Below are 19,616 nucleotides of genomic sequence, written 5' to 3' on the forward strand. Positions count from 1 at the left end.
ATTCAGAGGCAAGTAAGCACTTTCATATTGTTTAGGCTTCAAGGCTTGCTCAGGATGACAAGGACAAGCCCACCTCTTTGGTCTTAAGAGAGATTTGCCCACCAGTACAAGTCCATCCAACTACTACAACCCAAGGCACCGACCCACCTGAACAATCTAAAGCTGACACTGTTAATGCCACGTCTCAAACACAAGGTACAGTGCCTAGAACGTCAATATTTACAAAATATAAAAGTATCATTTAATAATCAATACCAGCATCAAAAATTGTTTTATTTGAGAAGGTGAGTGCTTGGGCGCAAGTCCCCAATTACTCCAAAATGAGAGTAACTAAAAGGTTTTTAATCTTATATTGGATGTTTTATATTCAACTAAAGTTGAAGTCAGCATTATTAGCCCCCCTCTTTATTTATTCCCCAATTTCTGTTTAACGGAGAGAAGATTTTTTTCAGCACATTTCTAAACATAATAGTTTTAATATCTCATTTCTAATAACTGATTCATTTTATCTTTGCCATGATGACAGTAAATAACATTTACTAGATATTTTTTAAGACACTTCTATACAGCTTAAAGTGACATTTAAAGGCTTAGCTAGGTTAATTAGGTTAACTAGGGAGGTTAGGGTAATTAGGCAAGTTATTTTATAATGATGGTTTGTTCTGTAGACTATTGAGAAAAAATATATATAGATTAAAGGGGCTAATAATTTTGACCTTAAAATAGTTTTTAAAAAATTAAAAACTGCTTTTATTCTAGCCGAAATAAAACAAATAAGACTTTCTCCAGCAGAAAAAATATTATCAAAATTTCCTTGCTCTGTTCAACATAATTAGGGAAATTTTTTTAAAAAAGAAGAAAAAAAATCATAGGGGGTCTAATAATTCTGACTTTATGTGCACTAGGAGTGTTTAGCATTCGTCGTTTACAATAACGATGTAATTGTTGAGTAGGTCACTCACTTTTTATTAAAAACACATTCAGAGAGAGTAAAAGTATCAACTATATCATGAATCCTATTTGAATACAATTAGAATGACCGACATCCTAGCTCTCCTGGAAGCTTCGGGAGTCTCCCACATATTCATAGTGGCCAATTTGATGCCTGCAAATTAGGCACAATATCCCGGAAATGATGGAGGCAAGAGTAAAGCAACCGAGTATATTACATGTAGCGACATAGTAAGCCTTAAATTACATAAATAGCACTGTAAAGTACCTGTAGTGCAAATCGCTGCAGTTATTGGAGATGCCGTGAGGCTTTCTGGGGCTATGAACAAGTATCACTTGTCAGGAATATGCACTCAAACCATTTCATTCCGGCACACATTATTAAATAAACATGTGCAGGTATCCATAGTTGGTCTTGGATACTTTTGATATAAAAAATAAAGAAAACACTTGGACTTATATTGTGCTGTTTAAGTGTTCCCTTTATTTTTTTGAGCAGTAATATAAATACATTTAACAGGCATTGCATTTGTTTAAGACAATGGAATAAAGGTTTTGTGTAGTCAGATGTTATTACAGGTTTATGGAAATTATGGCTTGGAATATTAGTGAAATAGAAACCTATATATTTATGTACTTATGTAAATTATGTATTTTAATATACAGTTTATTGTTAACTGTTACATTTACCTCTAGGAAATGAGCTTTGGAAGGGTGAGATGTCTGTAGCGACCCATTTTTAAAAGGATAGTTGATGGAAAAAGATGGAAAATCTGTCATCATTTACTCATCCTCCACTTGTTTAGAACCCATTTCTTTCTTTTGTTAGACATTGAAGAATGCTGGAAAGCAGCAGTCATTGACTTCCATAGTATTTTTTGTTCCTAATATGTAAGTCAATGGCTGCTTTTTCCCCAAAAAAACTACTTGAGTGTGAGACAATAGTGATAAAATGTATGTATTGGGTGAACTAACCCTTTAAATAAGATCAATAATATCACAGAAACAATATTGTTTATTTTATACAACAGTCAAGCAAACAGTTCAGTTTTACAACATTTGGATTTTACATTTCAAGACCTGTTTTGAGGTCTTCTGACCTATTTTTTAGTTATTTTATAGTATTTGTTTTTGAACAAATCATTTGAGTCAATGGTTTAATGATCCATACATAGACAGTCAGTTGTTTTGATTGAGTGTCAGGGCTAAAAAATAATAATATACCAGGCCAGCACACACAAAAAAAAAATATTATAGTAATAATAAACAAAGATACATTGTTCAGCCAACACTGAACATCTCTAAATGTGCACATACAATCCACATGTCTGAAAATAAATCAACAAATAAGATAATTATTAAAAATTGTTTTTAACAATAAAATATTTACTCACTGTGTGAACATTTAATAGTAGTTATCCTCTAGATTATAATGAACGACTGTGGCACACTAACCAGTAAAATATAAAATACAATAGTTCTAAAATATATATATTATTATTCATTCATTTTCTTTTCAGCTTAGTCCCTTTATTAATCCGGGGTCGCCACAGCGGAATGAACCGCCAACTTATCCAGCACATGTTTTGCGCAGCGGATGCCCTTCCAGCTGCAACCCATTTCTGGGAAACATCCATTTACACCCATACACTATGGACAATTTAGCCTACCCAATTCACCTGTACTGCATGTCTTTGGACTGTGGGGGAAACCGGAGCACCCGGAGGAAACCCACTCGAATGCAGGGAGAACATGCAAACTCCACACAGAAACGCCAACTGACCCAGCCGAGGCTTGAACCAGCGACCTTCTTGCTGTGAGGCGACAGCACTACCTACTGCGCCACTGCGTCGCCATATATATTATTAAAAATGCCAATATATTACAAAAGTGGTATGGTAAAACAAATGATGATTGACCTGGACTGAATATTTCATCATTTATAACTTAACAAGCCTCATTTAAGCAAATGTTTTGCTTAAAATATTTGCTTGTACTTCAATTTTTGTCATTTCGATTTACATAGCCTGCATCTTAAGTGTCAAAATAGACTAAAACAATCACATGCATTAAAACAAAAGGCTTCCAACTCCCACACATTGAACCAAATTTGTCAAGGAAGGAGGCAGATACGGGGGCGTGCATTTACCAAGAATGTTACATGGCCAGAACTAACAGTGGACCAGTCACACGACCTTCTAGAATGGCAAAAGCACAACCAGAGGATTTGCAAAAAAGACATATACTAAGTTGCAATCCTTGCTTCAGACAATGCATAATACAGCGTGCATTTTAAATGACACTGAAAGAGCCAGTAAACCACTAAAGAGTCATGTGACCTGCCACTTGAGGCTGTTTCTGCTGCTGCCATCCAGGGAAAGACTGAACCGCCTTCCTGGCAGAGTGTGCAGTGGAGCACTAGAAAAGGCGCAGCTCTCTCACTGCATGTGTTGCGTAGTAGAAAAGCACGCGCAGGAAATTCACTCTTTATATCAGCGAAACAGGCGTGTGGATCATTATGAGGCTCCCACCGTGTTTTGAAGCGGAACTGAAGTGCGCCCCTCTGGGAAATGAGTTCTTATTGCGCTTTGTCGGTAAGCTACAGTGTGTTTTGATGCCAGTAGTTTGTGTTAGTAGTACTGTTTTCAAACGTGACGCGACTGACGTGAGCTATTTTACTCGCAGAAAGGGTTAAACAGAAGAGGTGTATTTATGAGCAGGCGATGCGGTGTTATAGTTAACACACACACACACACACATACAGAATGATATTATGTGCTTACCCTCATTGACGTTTCAGGAGTGTTTTCTTTATGAATGATGTTCTCTGACGGCTTATTCACAGCGACAGTAAACCTGTAAAATAGTTACGTTACATGGACTATTTTACTTGCAGAAAGTGTTAAGATGAGTATCTGTAAGTTGGTGATGAGATGTTGTAATGTTAGTTCTCACTCAAACACAATGAATTATGTACTTACCCTCATTGACGTTTGAGAATTTTTATTTTTGAATAATGTAATGTTCTCTGTATTAGTGACAATAAACAGTAAACGTTATGCATAACTGCACATTTAATGTATTATGAAGTTATTTAATAGGTTTGTGTGAGAAAGTGAACTAAATTTTAGTCGTTATTGACTGACAATCATCCCCTTAGGTGTTGATCTATTCTGACGACGGTTTAATTTAAAATAAAAATGGCGCTACATCGCGCGCGCCGATCATTGACTTAAAAATCCATTGGGCCTTGAGTGTCACATGACTTTTCGCGATGCAATTTTTTCTTTTCTTTTTTCCAACTTTTCACATTACAAAGCTTTTGTGTGATTAATTATTGTTTTAACACATTTTTAATTAATATTTTTGCGTTTCATTAATGATAAGAAATAATAATTGTTAAAATAGCATGAAAGAGTCAATAATAATGAAAAACATTATTATTAGACATCTTAAATCAGCTATAACCTGCAAACCAGCTTTTAAGACAGGGTGCAAATTACAGGGGGCTTTTTTTCAAATTACAGGGGGGGTGGCTAATTAAGGATAGATCCCCCCTGAAGGATGTCAACAAGATGTAGGGGGTGGTCCCTTGGAGTCTGAAAAAAAGTGCTCGAACCAGCGTCTTTCTTGCTGTGAGGTGATCATGCCACACGCTGCGCCCCCGCATCACCCTGTATTTTGAATTATAATGTTAATAATCAAAATAAAACATCCATTTGACCACCCCTATAACGGTTCATACCATTGTGAATCCATAATTGCACCAATCCAACTATGCTAGAAAAAAGTCATTCAACAGTCTGAAACCGGCAAATTTAGAGCACCGATAGACACCATAAGAGTTCACTAGACTGAATTGTCATAAAATAAATAGTGTTTGTTTCTGCATATAGCCTAAAAATAAAGTTAAATTAGATGCATACAGTAGGTAGTATAGTTTGACCTAAAGTATGCTGAAATAGCTAATCAGGTCAAAATACACTAAGTAGTCTATCCCACAAAACACTGAAAACCTAAATACATTTTATTATTAAATTAGATGTCATTTAAATAAACACAAACTACCGAAACATGTAGAAAAAGTTGAGCACAGTTTTTGCGTGCTTATTTCCAGTAGCAGCAGGTTTGCCTCTGTGATGTTTGTGCTGCTGATGTTGTTGTGGTTGCGGTGGTGATGCTCTTGTTTCTTCTCCTTCAGGCTCAGTGGAAACGGCGCGGGAGCCCACGGGAGCGCAGCTGACATCCAGCATGACCGCCGCAGTCTCCAGTGAGCCTCCGCCGGCAGCTGCGATGGGAAATGCCACACAAAACGGAGAGAACAAACCCCCTCAAGCCATAGTGAAACCACACGTCCTGACGCATGTCATTGAGGGCTTTGTTATCCAGGAGGGAGCCGAGCCATTCCCTGTGAGTTGATGACCACATGATCAATAACAAAAATATATTGTTATTGTTAATATTATAATAGGCTAGATAAATTCAATTCAATTCATCTTTATTTCTATAGCGCTTTTACAATGTAGATTGTGTCAAAGCAGCTTGACATAGAAGATTATAGTAAATTGAAACTATGTCAGTCCAGTGTTCAATGTTGAAGTTCAGTTCAGTTCTGTGCGGTTTAATTTTCACTGCTGATAGTCCAAACACTGAAGAGCAAATCCATCGATGCGCAGCTCCACAAGTCTCAAACCAAGCAAGCCAGTGGCGACCAATTGACAAAAATGAGAAGGAAAAATAAACCTTAAGAGAACTCCACGCTCAGTTAAGCTATTTCTCCTCTGGCCAAACTTCCTGTGCAGAGCTGCAGTCTAGGCGCTGGAGGCTAAGTAACTCTGGACGTCCAATGTGTAGAAGCTGCAGGTGTGAGAAGGTGACCGGCTGGTGTACAGGCTGGCCCACGGGATCAGTATGAAGCCTTGTCTGTCACTGGGGTCTTTCAGGAATCAGTCTCATGCTCTCCACTGCTCCATGACCATCACAGCATCTGCTCAGGATACAGCCTGGTCTAGGATTATGGAAACCTTGGGAATAATAAAAAACAGTCTAACATAAGTGTAGATGTCGTCCAAATTATGATGTATTTTGGGAAGTGTTCCCGGCTCCAATTCAATAAAGTAATTATTATTATTATTATTATTTATTATTATTTAATGAATATTGTTATACAAGTTCTAATAATGATAACAATAAAAATGATGATTGTCTTCAATTAATTAGCTATAAAAATTATTTATGATAGCTTAATAATAATAATAGTAACATAATTAAATACATTGATGTTATTGTTATTATTAGTATTAATAATAATAATAATCCTTTACAATTCTATTTTATTGTTATTAAAGTGATTAGTTTAGTATTACTATTTATAATTTTTTAATACAACATAGTTTACTTCTTCAAAAGCAGTTATAATAGTAGTAGAAATAATACAATACGAATAATACTACCACTACTAGTTAAATAATGTGTTGTGATTAATATTACAATAATAGCTATACTAATTCCAGTTTATTATTATTATTCAGTTAGTTACTTGTTCAAAAGTAGTAATAAAAAAGATAATATAATAATAATAATAATAATAATAAAGAGACTACTTCTACTACTACCACCAATAATAATATTTATAATAACTATTATTAATTCATTTTATTTTAAACATGATTTTCAAATATAAACATTGTAGAAAAATTGTCTGCATATTCCAACCAATAAAATAATAATACATTTTATTTATAATGCTTTTGTTATAAAACCCAAAGAGCTACAACAACAGAGAAATCAAACATGCAATAAAACACAAGGATTCAGCATAGGACAATTATAAAATATAAACACATTAGAATTATTCATTCATTCATTTTCTTTTCGGCTTAGTCCCTTCATTAATCAGGGGTAGCCACAGCAGAATGAACCGCCAACTTATCCAGCACGTTTTACACAGCGGATGCCCTTCCAGCTGCAACCCATCACTGGGAAACACACATACACACTCAATCACACACATACACTATGGCCAGTTTGACTTTCCCAATTCACCTATAGCGCATGTCTTTGGACTGTGGGGGAAACCGGAGCACCCGGAGAAAACCCACACGAACACAGGGAGAACAGGCAAACTTCACACAGAAATGCCAACTGATCCAGCAGAGGCTCGAACCAGTGACCTTATTACTGTGAGGCGATTGTGCTACCGACTGCGCCACGGCGTCGTCCCTTAAAATGATCAAGAATCTAAAAGTGCTGGCTTAAAAAGATTAGTTTTTTACATCTTCCTAAAGCTAGCTAGTGTGGAAGCATTTCTTACAGAATAAGGGAGAGCATTCCATAACCTGGGTATAGAACAGAAAAGGCCCTATTGATTTTAACCTACAGAGTGGCTGTTGAAGAGTGAGAGAATCGCGAAGCGGGAGGTGTTCAGAGAGTTATCATTATCACCCTAATATCATTATTTCTGTGTACTGTATTGTCAGGTGGAAAGACCTCCGGTGGCAGCCGACAGCCCCAAAAAACCAGACACGCAGCTGCCTTCAGATCCAGAGAAAACGGCCAGCAGCAACTCCCTCAGTGCCACAAACTCAGACACAGAGGAGGCTGGACAACAAGGTGAACATTTCATTTAGTACATTCAAGCAAATACTGCAGGAATTGTCTGTTTTTTTAAGACACATGATGTTTTTAAGTGTCATGGTACAGTTTTTAAAGATTAGAAACCTGAACAAATGATGCGCTTTGATTATGTAAGTAATAAAAAATTGCTGGAATTTCCTGCCTGTGAATGACTGAAACCTGAAGGTGGAGATAACAGATTTGCTTCATAGTAATGACAGGATATATTTTACTAGACATTTTTCAAGATACTTGTATTCAGCTTTAGTGCAATTTAAAGGCTTAACTACGTTAATTAGGCAAGTTAGGGTAATTAGGCAAGTCATTATATAATGATGGTTTGTTCTGTAGACAATCGAAAAACAAATATTGCTAATTTTATTGGGGGCTAATAATATTGACCTTAAATTGGTTTGAAAATAATTAATAACTTCTTTTATTCTATCCAAAATAAAACAAATAAGAAGAAAAAATATTAAAGGAAATATTGTGAATAATTCCTTGCTCTCGTAAACATTATTTGAGAAATATTTAAAAAATAATAATAAACTAAATAAATAAATAACAGGAGGGCTAATTATTCTGACTTCAAATGTATGTCTTAATCCTTTCTAATTTTTCACCATCAGACACAAGAGCTGAGGAGGAAACAGAGGAGCCCAAGCTCACATGTGAGCTCTGTGGATGGGTGGATTTCGCCTACAAGTTTAAACGTTCAAAACGCTTCTGTTCCATGGTCTGTGCTAAAAGGTTAGAGATTCAACACTAAATCTAATGCTTAAAATAATTCATTCAGTTGGCATCAAAATGTTAACCAATAGTAAATTGTTGTGATTTTCAGTTGTTTTAATCATATGATCTCTTGATCAGGTACAGTGTCAGTTGCACGAAGCGTGTTGGTCTGTTCCGCCCGGACAGAACTAAATCAACCAATCAGATAAATCAGTGGAGGAGGAGGAGGTCTCATAGTCCCAGAGGCAGGGAGGCCAAAAAGCAGGTGAGCGACTACTTTGGTCCAGTTGTGCATTTTATACAGATTTAATAAAGTCTGCATGAACTGGAAGTTATTGAGACTTTAATCTTAATGTGTTGATGTACTTCAAACTGAAATAGAATGGAATATTGAGTAGGGCTTAATTCTGTGCATCATTCTCTCATAGCCAGAGCCATAGAAAGAGATTTGAGACAAGTCCAAAAGGTTTGATTGTCATGTAGACTCAAATAGTTTCAGGAAGTGTTTCATGTTTAATAAAATACATTTTTGATAATGTTAAAACATACACAATCTTATTTTTAGAAACTTTCAAAAGTGTCAAAACAGCCAGCTTCAACAGTGGCTGCATCTGAAAGCGCATACTTCAATACAATATAGTATGCGAGTCGAGTAGTATATCCAAATTCATAGAATTCGAAAATCATTATGGGATTCTGAAGTGCACATCAAATGCACGCCGCGCTATCCCATGATGCCCCATGAGAGAATTCATGAATGGGTGTGAAGCGATGCAAAAATAGTGGATATAGTACGTCCGAATTCCATTCATACTACTTACAATCATACTGTATAGAACGTACTTTTCTAACGGCTGAGTAGTACATTTAAATTAAATTGCAGTACCTACCGAGTAGTAGGCGGTTTTGGACGCAGCCAGTAACTCGGCATTGCTGTTAAAAAAAAAGTTACATTGTAATGGAGTTGTCGCAACTTACTCTCTGTATGGCTCTGCTTAAAGCAAACTAAGAGGGGTGTGGTTGAGGTTGTTGATATTCAGTTGCTATGGAAGCCCTCAAGTTGATGTCAACAAAGGCTCGCCACTCAAAACCCAGAAGCAGCGGACTTTTTTTTTCAGTGAATTAACTTGCTTTGTTAAGGGCTGTCTCGTCCCAGTATGAACAGTAGGAGTTTGGTTCGCATCGCCGGCCATAAGTCAGACTTGTTTCCAGTGCAGGTTGGGCTCCGGCAGGGCTGCCCTTTGTCACCAATTCTGTTCATAATTCTTATGGACAGAATTTCAAAGCACAGCATTGGGCTGGATGGGGTCCGGTTCGGAGACCACAGGATTTCATCTCTGTTATTCGCAGATGATGTTGTTCTGTTGGCTTCATCGAACATGAACCTTCAGCATGCAGTGGGGCGGTTTGCTGCTGAGTGTGACGCGGCTGGGATGAGAATCAGCACCTCTAAGTCCGAGGCCATGGTGCTCCACCGGAAAAAGGTGGTTTGCCATCTCCAGGTTGGAGGAAAGTCCTTACCCCAGGTGGAGGAGTTCAAGTATCTTGGGGTTTTGTTCACGAGTGAGGGAAGGATGGAACGTGAGATTGACAGGCAGATTGGTGCAGCGGCAGCTGTAATGCGGTTGATATACTTGTCCGTTCTGGTAAAGGAGCTGAGCCAAGAGGGGAAGCTCTCAATTTACCGGTCAATCTACATTCCTACTCTCACCTAAGGTCATGAGCTTTGGGTAATGACCAAAAGGACAAGATCTCGGATACAAGCGGCTGAAATGAGTTTCCTTCGCAGGGTGGCAGGGCGCACCCTTATATACAGGGTGAGGAGCTCTGTCACCCGGCAGGAGCTCGGAGTAGAGCCACTGCTCCTCCACATCGAGAGCAGTCAGCTGAGGTGGCTCGGCATCTGTTTCGGATGCCTCCAGGACGCCTACATATGGAGGTGTTCCAGGTATGTCCAACTGGGAAGAGGCCTTGGGGAAGACCCAGGACACGCTGGAGGCACTATGTCTCTCGGCTGGCCTGGGAACGCCTCGGGATCCCACCGGAGGAGCTGGAGGAAGTGTCTAGGGAGAGGGAAGTCTGGTGTTCTGTCCTAAGAGTGCTGCCCCTGCAACCCAGCCCTGGAAAAGCGGATGAAAATGACATGACATTTACTTGCACTGATTAATTATTGACTTTAAACTTGTTCTTGGAAAAAAAGAATTCAGTCCTGGTGCATCTCAGTGGATAAAGGGGATGACCTCTTGCCTTGCCTTATAAAAGATAACCTATTTAAAAAAAAATAAAAAAATTTATATATTTTAGTCTATTTGGAAAGTATTCTAGGACTTTTTGGAGAATCTAGTATATAGATTAGTCAAATATGTCTATTAGACAAATATTGCTGTATTATTTAAAATTAGTAATAATATTTACAGTATTTTTCTTTTTTGTTTCAAAGTTTATTAAGTTATTTTGAGTTTATATTATTCTTGTTTTTTTTTTTTTATTAAACCTTTGTCAGTTTGTAAAAAAATGTACTGACGTTAAGAATAACTATATGAGCTAGCAAAATAAACATCGTAAATTTAGATTTCATGCAGACTTTAAAGCAAATCATCCTATTTCTGTTACTGCATAATAATTGTTCTTTTGCGTTTTCTTCTTTATCTTTCCAGCGGCTCTCTGTATCTCAGCAATCTCAGGGAGAATCTATATCATCACCGCTTCAGTCTCAGCCTAGTCAGGGAGAGTCGAGTCCGTGTTCGGATATATCCAGTTATGAGGAAGCCACTTCCCCTCTCTCTGCTGCCAGCTCTGGGCCAGTGGTTTCTCAAGGTGTGGTCGCTGCTAATGAACCAGAAGAGCTTCCTCTCCTCAGTCAGCACTTCCTGCCCTGTGACCCCACCAAATGGAATGTGCAAGAGGTGTTCGAGTTCATCCGCTCGTTGCCAGGTAATTGGCCTTTAACATTTGGATATAAAATGCAATAGTCAGAATCTGGCAGTAAAAATGGCTTGATAATTAACATAGCGAAATTGATTTTTAACAAATTCTGATAAAGAAAAGATAAAGACAGACCACTCTGATGTTGTTAGTCAGTTGTATTTGTAACATTTTTAAAGCAATCTACTTCAAAAGCTAAAAACTACATTACCCATGAAGCTGTACAGAACATTCCAATCACAGCACAGGTTAAAATAGATATCTGAAGCTCCGCCCGCTCCCTAAAGCATTGCATGATACTTCAAAAACTAAGTTTGTGCAGAAAAACTACATTACCCATGATGCTGTAAAGAACATTCCACCAATCAGAGCAAGGATAAAATAGATATCTGTAGCTCCGCCAGCCTCCCTAAAGCATTGCATGATACTTCAAAAGCAAAGTTTGTGCAGAAAAACTACATTACCCATGATGCTGTACAGAACATTCGACCAATCCCACTCCATTAGTTTCCCTACACTCTCAAAACGTTTGTAAATATATTTATGATTTTTAATAAGAATTTAGAATTTTTTATGTAATATTAATAATGTAATAATAATATATAGTTTTTAAGTTTCTATAGGTGCAACCTACAACTTTAAATCAATAAGTTTATACTTTAATTTACTTGTGACATTCTCAATGATTCAATTGATTTCCCTCATTAACTCTTGTGCATCATCATGGACATGTCTGTCTTTTTTTTTGTTTTTGACATAGACATTGTTTCCCTCTATTGACTTGTCTAAGTTTTTAAAAATGATACACAAGTCCAATTAAAGTCATCAAGTACACACAACTCTATATTTGTCAATTTGTCTAAATTATTTATTCATTTTCCTTCAGCTTAGTCCCTTATTTGAATGAACCGCCAACTATTCTGGCATATGTTTTATGTGGCAGATGGCATTTCAGCTGCAACCCAATAATGAGAAACACCCATACACTCTCACATTCACACAAATACACTATGGCCAATTTTACCCAATTTACCTATGTGATGTTTTGTAAACAAATTTTGGGAGGAGCACGCGCAGAAGTTTCAGTTTTCAAATACGTCATTGACAATTATTCCATTATCCAATCAGTTCTTGACCAAACTTCTATATATACCAAAGCTGCAGGATCTAACGACTTTAGCATCCCTCCACCACCCCGACACCTCACCTCTTAAGCATTACATTACCAGGGGGAGCTTTCTGGGGCCGGGCTAGATTCTTCGCTCGAATCCCAACTCCTCTCTGTTTCCTGATAAGGGGAATAACTCGAGTTGGGGTGTCTCCCCAAGCTCAGAGCCCTCTCTCCGGGCAGCGCGCCAAGTACGCCTTATTCTTAAACGATTGCAAGTGTGAACTTGTGAAATTGCATGTGTTTGGACTGTGGGGGAAACCAGAGCACCTGGAGGAAACCCACGCCAACACGGGGAGAACATGCAAACTCCACATAGAAATACTAACTGGCCCAGCCTGGACTCAAACAAGCGATCTTCTTGCAGTGTTGCCAGATTAGGCGGTTTTGAATTTATTTTTGCGGGTAAAAAATGACATAGGCGGGTAGTGAAAATTTGGGCGGTTTTGTAACGGCGTGCCCGCCAGCCCCGGTCTGCCCTTATAAAACTGTTTTGATCTCCCAAAGAGATGCCATAGCCCCCGTTATTTGCATACATACGATTAGAACAGTGTAGAAACGCTTGTGATCTCCCTTCCCGACAAGACATCTTCCCATAAACTACATTTAAAATATATTATAAATAGTGTACAGCATGGTGGCTCAGTGGTTAGTGCTGTTGCCTCACACCAAGGTTGCTGGTTCAAGTCCCAGCTGGGCCAGTTGGCATTTTTGTGTAGAGTTTGTTCTCCCCATGTTGGCATGGGTTTCTTCCAGGTGCTCCAGTTTCCCCCACTGTCCAAAGACATGCGCTATAGGTGAATTAAATCAACTAAATTGGCCGTAGTGTGTGTGTGTGTGTGTGTGTGTGTGTGTGTGTGTGTGTATGTGTGTGAATAAGTGTGTATGGGTGTTTCCCAGTACTGGGTTACAGCTGGAACAGTATCCGCTGTGTAAAACATATGCTGGATAAGTTGGGGGTTCATTCCACTGTGGCGACCTAATAACAAATATACAAATATAGGGAAAATGTATGATAAAAATAGGATTAATATGTAATAATTATGTTATTTAATGGTCATTTCATTTGTGTGACTCCACAATTAGGTTGCCAGGAGATTGCAGACGAGTTTCGTGCTCAGGAGATTGATGGACAGGCGCTGCTGCTACTGAAAGAAGACCATCTAATGAGTGCCATGAATATTAAACTAGGACCCGCCCTCAAGATATTCGCTCGCATAAACATGCTGAAAGATTCCTAGCCTTGAAAAGGCAGTACGTGTGTGTTTGTGTGTCCTCTGATGTCGCGACTACAGCTCCCAACTGCACTACAACAGTTTTTCAATAACTAATAACAAAAAAAACTTTATACATATGGGGGCTAAAGCCCAAATCCACACCTCATAAATAGAAGACCTGATGTGTCGTCAGCTGGAAAAGAAATCGATCAGACTACCTATGAAGAATCGCACAAATAGTGACATGAGGGCATTATGAATCAGTGATTTGAAATGAAATTCTGACTGGATTTACCTAGTAGAACCGCTGCTCAGAAGAAACCTTCATATAAATGTATACCGCAGTCTAAACAACTAATTTTATCACACATTCGATCACACGTTTTGGCCCAGATATCTCTGGCAATGTACATTTGTCATTTTCAGGTATGATTTCATCTTATTGTACATGTCAGATGCTTTTTGTACAGTATAACATGTTTAAGTAAATTATTCTTACTTCTGTGTGTGAGTATTTGTAATTGATTCACAACAAACTGGTGCTATTTCACTGTCACATTTACATTGAGAAGACTTGAATAACAGAAGCACAGTAACAAAACATTCGACAACCTGCAAACCGATACATGAAAGGGATCCAGTTAAAAAAAAACCTGTCAACAGCGCCTTATTGAATGTGTGACTCTGATTTGGAGATGCACATTAAACTGTACTTGTCTTGGATATTGGGAATGATGCTATGTTTGGTTTTAATTGTGCCTGGATTTGTCATTGTATGTTGCTAGAAAGGATTGTGATGATGGATTGTGTTTTTTTAGTACAATGCTTTGTGAAATGCCTGTATTTATCAGATGAATGAAATTTGTAATATAACTTTTTTTAATGAAGGATTTTGGTCTGTTTTTTTACACATACATTTTCTAGTTTTTTTTTTTCATTTTTCTTGTAATGCATTTACTTTTTTCCCTATCTAATTAGCATTATGTTATTTACACTCACCAGCCACTTTATTGTCCAACTTGTTAAGGCAAATTTCTAATCAGCCAATCACATGACTACAACTGAAAGCATTTAGGCATGTAGGCATGGTCAAGACGATCTGCTGCAGTTCAAACAGAGCATCAGAATGGGGAAGAAAAGGGATTTAATTGACTTTGAATGGGGCATGGTTGTTGGTGCCAGACGGGCTGCTCTGAGTATTTCAGAAACTGCTGATCTACTGGGATTATTAAGCACAACCATCTCAAGGGTTTACAGAGAATGGTTCGAAAAAGAAAATATCCAGCGAGCGGCAGTTCTGTGGGCGCAAGTGCCTTGTTAATGCCAGAGGTCAGAGGAGAATGGCCAAACTGGTTGGAGCTGATAGAAAGGCAACAATAACTCAAATAAGCACTCGTTACAACTGAGGCATGCAGAAGAGCATCTCTGAACACACAACATGTCCAACCTTGAGGCAGATAGGCTACAGCAGCAGAAGACCACACCGGGTGCCACTCCTGTCAGCTAAGAACAGACAACTGAGGCTACGATTCACACAGGCTCACCAAAATTAGACAACAGAAGATTGGAGAAACGTTGCCTGGTCTGATGGGTCTTGATTTCTGCAGCAACATTGGGATGGTAGGGTAAGAATTTGGCATCAACAACATGAAAGCATGGATCTTGCCTTGGATCAACAGTTCAGGCTGGTGTTGGTGGTGTAATGCTGTGGGGGATATTATCTTGGCACACTTTGGGCCCATTAGTACCAATTGAGCATCGTGTCAACGCCACAGCCTACCTGAGTATTGTTGCTGACCATGTCCATCCCTTTATGACCACAGCGTCTTCCAGCAGGATAGCGCACCATGTCATAAAGCCTGAATCATCTCAGACTGGTTTCTTAAGTATAACAATAGCCGCGTTTCCACTATCGCGCCTAAAGCGAGCGAGCCAGGGCGAGCCAAGGCCAGTCGCGTTTCCACTATCACTTCCGGGGCGTAATCGGGCCAAAGCGGGGCTTCCTTGGGGCCAGCGTCCGGCCTTTTTCGGCCCGCCGAATACCTTGGGCCAAGGAGGGCCAACTGGGGCTTCCGGGCGGGGTTACGTACAAAGGCAGAGTTTTCCTGTCAGGTAAAGAGGAGACAAGATGCTTTCTTCCCTTACATTTGTTTTGCTATCGCGCTTGATCAACTCACCAAGAAGAAGAAAAAATGGATAGCAGACAGTACTGGTCAGTTGAGGACACCAGGGCTCTTCTGAACATTTGGGCCGAGGAAAATGTTCAGAGGCAAATAGACGGCGTTAAATGCCGCCGAACTCGAATGTCCTTATCCAGGGATCGCTGTCTGGCCTTACACCAACAGACCAAAAACAGTAAAAAACCAATCGCTTCGGTGTTCTCCATCTTCCAGCTCTCGTAGTGATGCCAGGTTGTGTTTGTGGTTATAATTTGAGTTTTTTGTTCCCGCTGAAGTGGGCGGGTTGTGTGACGGGTTGTGTGACGTTTGATTCGGGGGACGTTCTGGGGGCGGTGTTTGCGTGACGCGCTGCGAGCAACTAGCCCGACAGTGGAAACGCGACATGATTTCGGCCTCATTTCTCAACCTCCCGGGCTATTGGCCCGGCCTGGCCCGATTAAAGCCCTGGCTCGCACTGGCCCGATAGTGGAAACGCGGCTAATGAGTTCACTGTACTCAAATGGCCTCCACAGTCACCAGACATCAATCCAATAGAGCACCCTTAGGATGTGGTGGAACCAGAGTTTCGCATCATGGATGTGCAGCCGACAAACTGCGTGACGCTATCATGTTAATATGGAGCAAAATCTCTGAGGAATATTTCTAGTACCTTGTTGAATGTATGCCATAAAGAACTAAGACAGCTCTGAAGCAGGGTTTTTACAGATATCCTAGTGTCAAATTTAAGACTTTAAGACCTTTTTAAGGCGGAGAAGTGCATCTGCATAAAATATAAAAAACTACAAGCACAGATCAATACAATAAAAAAACATACAATTGAAATAATGGTTTATCGGTTTCCAAGTCTAAGAGTATTCAGGTACAGTAATATATTCATTCATTTTCTGTCAGCTTTGTCCCTTAATTTATAAGGGGTCGCCACAGCGGAATTGTTACAGCCACAACTATAACACAAATGAGGGAATAAACAAATGGATCGGACCAGGGTAATTAAGATAAACATACAAAATAATAAGTATGAAATATTGCTGCACGATTAATTGAAAAAAGATCACGATCTCGATTCGACCTACTCACGATCTTAATTCAGCTTTTCTACGATTCAGCCAATTATATTTTCAAGGTCAGAAGAGAAGCTTAAAGGCAGTCGCACAAGTTTTCACAGAAACATGAACACCTTCAAATGGCGTTAAAAGTGTCACATGCTGCATTTATAATGTTTAATTCACCCAGAAATGTCCTTTCTGTCTTCATGTAATGATTTTTTGCGCCTCGAAATCACACGTGATGTGACCACAAGCTACCAAGAACGTGCGTGCATGCAGCACGCCAATGACGGCTACTTTAGAGAACAGAACCTGAATAGGCTGTGAATAACAAGTAATAAAGTTGTAAATAACGTTGTTTGTTGCACAGAGCGATCGTTTGAGAGCCGTGCTGAAAGAATGATTTGCATGTGTGTGCGTTTTATCACAGTGACAGCAGCCATGAGCCGCACTAGGAAGTGAAAATGAAACTGGCCGCACATCATTTAAATGATCATATCGCATTTTACGGTTGTGATTACGAAAGCATTTGATATGTTTTTTCTTTTATAACTAACACAGTGTTGTGCATGAAAATAAATGTTTACAGTGTCAGTATAGCTACTCTAGCTTATATAATGTTGAATTTAATGCAAGAACAAATCTGAAAATGAGAAATGTCTGATTTTACCAGTGAAAACAAATGGTCTAATAATGCTGTCAATGACAAATGACAAGCACATCTCAAACTACATAATAATTCAAGTTTATAATTATGAATAGTTATATTCTGATGTCATAATTTTACTGTGAAATAACAAACAGGACATATTGAAAGTCTGTTCAAGTCCACCATAATGAATGTACAAAATTTAGCATTTTAAGCAACAGTAGACCTACACACAGGCCTAATATTATTATTGTTCTTTTATCATGTTGTCAATTTAGAATTATAAGGTTCTATCTGACATTTTTGTCAAAATTGAGTTATTGACATATTCTTATTAAATGACAACTTATTGTTTACATTAAGACTTTTTTAAAAACAAATGTTGCACACATACTGTTTGCTATACGGATTGCAAAAATTTGAAGTTCAATATCTGAAAATCATTCAGAACAAAGATAGACCTTATAATTCCAAGGTGACAATTTGTTTGAGAATTAACAATAATAATAGCCTACTCATATTAACCTTTATTTTACATCTAAAGAATCGTGATCTTGATTTTAAGCAAAAAAAATCGTGATTCACATTTTTGCCAGAATTGTGCAGCCCTAGTATGGAAGGAACTAAGGCTGAACACATAGGGAGCACAACTCCACATCTGGAGGGCTGCTCAAGTCCCCACCTTCAAAGTGCTGCAGCGTCAATGATCTGCAGATGCAAAGAAATCTACTTAATTGAAACAAAATGGGTACAAAACTGTAGAGGGTGACAAAATATCAAAAATAAATCAACAAATACATGGACATGTAACAGGAATGAACAGTCAACTATTCCAGCATATGTTTTACGCAACAGATGCCCTTCCAGCCTCAACCCATTAACGGGGAAACACCCATCCATTCACACACACACACACATATACACTATGATCAATTTAGTTTACTCAATTCACCTTATAGCGCATGTGTTTGGACTGTGGGGGAAACGGGAGCACCCTGGAGGAAACCCACACCAACACGGGGAGAACATGTAAACTCCACATAGAAATGCCAACTGATCTAGCAGAGACTCGAACCAGCAACATTCTTGCAGTGAGTCGACAGTGCTAACCACTGAGCCACCGGGTACAGTAATTCAATAATAAAAATAATTCAATAAAATTAATCAATATTAAAGTTACAAACAGTACAACTTCTTAGGCTTAAATCCATTTAAAATCATTATAATCACAGGCCTCAAAAACACATGAAAATGAAAAATGATCACATTGCGATATGGATGCTGAAATACTATATTGTGCAGCCCTAGTACTGTGCCTGCCTAAATACCTATTATTTCACCATTTCTAAAGATTCTGTCTTTGGGGGTTTACACAGAAAGTATGACCATAATTCTTTGAAACATGTTTTGAAACTTAAGCGTGGAAAATGGAAAATACAAAAATGAAAGAAATCCAAAAACTGCAACAGTATTTCAGCAAACAAGTTGACATACATACAAAAAAATTGAAAAATTACGTAAATCTAATACAAATCAGAAAAACGCAATATAAAATATGTAAAGTTATGAAAGGCATGACAAATATGAAAAAAATATAAAAACTGAAGTATATCAATAAATGAAGACTTAAAAATTGAGCATTAATGAATATGACAAAACCAATAAGAAAATACTAAAAGATCACCTTAAAAAACAACCAATCAAAAATGCACGATTATATGGTGTCATGGCATTCTGTTATAAGGGAAGTCAATGGGGCAAAAAAAACACCAACATAAAGACACCAACATACTGAAAGGGTAGCCCAGACTATATAGACTTCCTGAAAAATTCAAGAGCATTTTCCTAAAATATACGTGACAAATATACTTTATTGTTTACCTTGTCCCATTAACCTCCATTAGAAAAAAATTTTTTGATTGTAAAGCCATGACACCATATATTCGTGCTTTATTGTTGGTGGTTTTCCCTGCTGGGAACAGGTAAAATTTGTCATCAGATCACAAATGACAAATTTTACCTGTTCCCAGCAGGGAAAAGCACAAACAATAAAGAATGCGCGATTATATGGTGTCATGGCTTTACAATCCAAAAACATTTTTCTAATGAAGGTTAATGGGACAAAAAAAAATG

General features: G+C 38.3%; 1 protein-coding gene across 4 annotated transcripts in view; it reads left to right on the forward strand.

Moving 5' to 3' along the window:
* Positions 1-14,491, forward strand: part of phc2b (polyhomeotic homolog 2b (Drosophila)) — a 55,217-nt gene extending 40,726 nt beyond the window's left edge. For all 4 annotated transcript variants that reach the window (XM_056460454.1, XM_056460455.1, XM_056460452.1 and 1 more), the window contains exons 9-15: positions 36-195; positions 5,153-5,361; positions 7,431-7,563; positions 8,196-8,316; positions 8,437-8,563; positions 10,956-11,232; positions 13,478-14,491. In XM_056460454.1, coding sequence (XP_056316429.1) covers positions 36-195; positions 5,153-5,361; positions 7,431-7,563; positions 8,196-8,316; positions 8,437-8,563; positions 10,956-11,232; positions 13,478-13,632 — 1,182 coding nt within the window. In that variant the 3' untranslated portion in view covers positions 13,633-14,491. The remainder of the gene's footprint in view (positions 1-35; positions 196-5,152; positions 5,362-7,430; positions 7,564-8,195; positions 8,317-8,436; positions 8,564-10,955; positions 11,233-13,477) is intronic.
* Positions 14,492-19,616: the final 5,125 nt, after the last annotated feature.

Source organism: Danio aesculapii, chromosome 6 (genome assembly GCF_903798145.1).
Source record: "Danio aesculapii chromosome 6, fDanAes4.1, whole genome shotgun sequence".
NCBI lineage: Eukaryota > Metazoa > Chordata > Actinopteri > Cypriniformes > Danionidae > Danio > Danio aesculapii.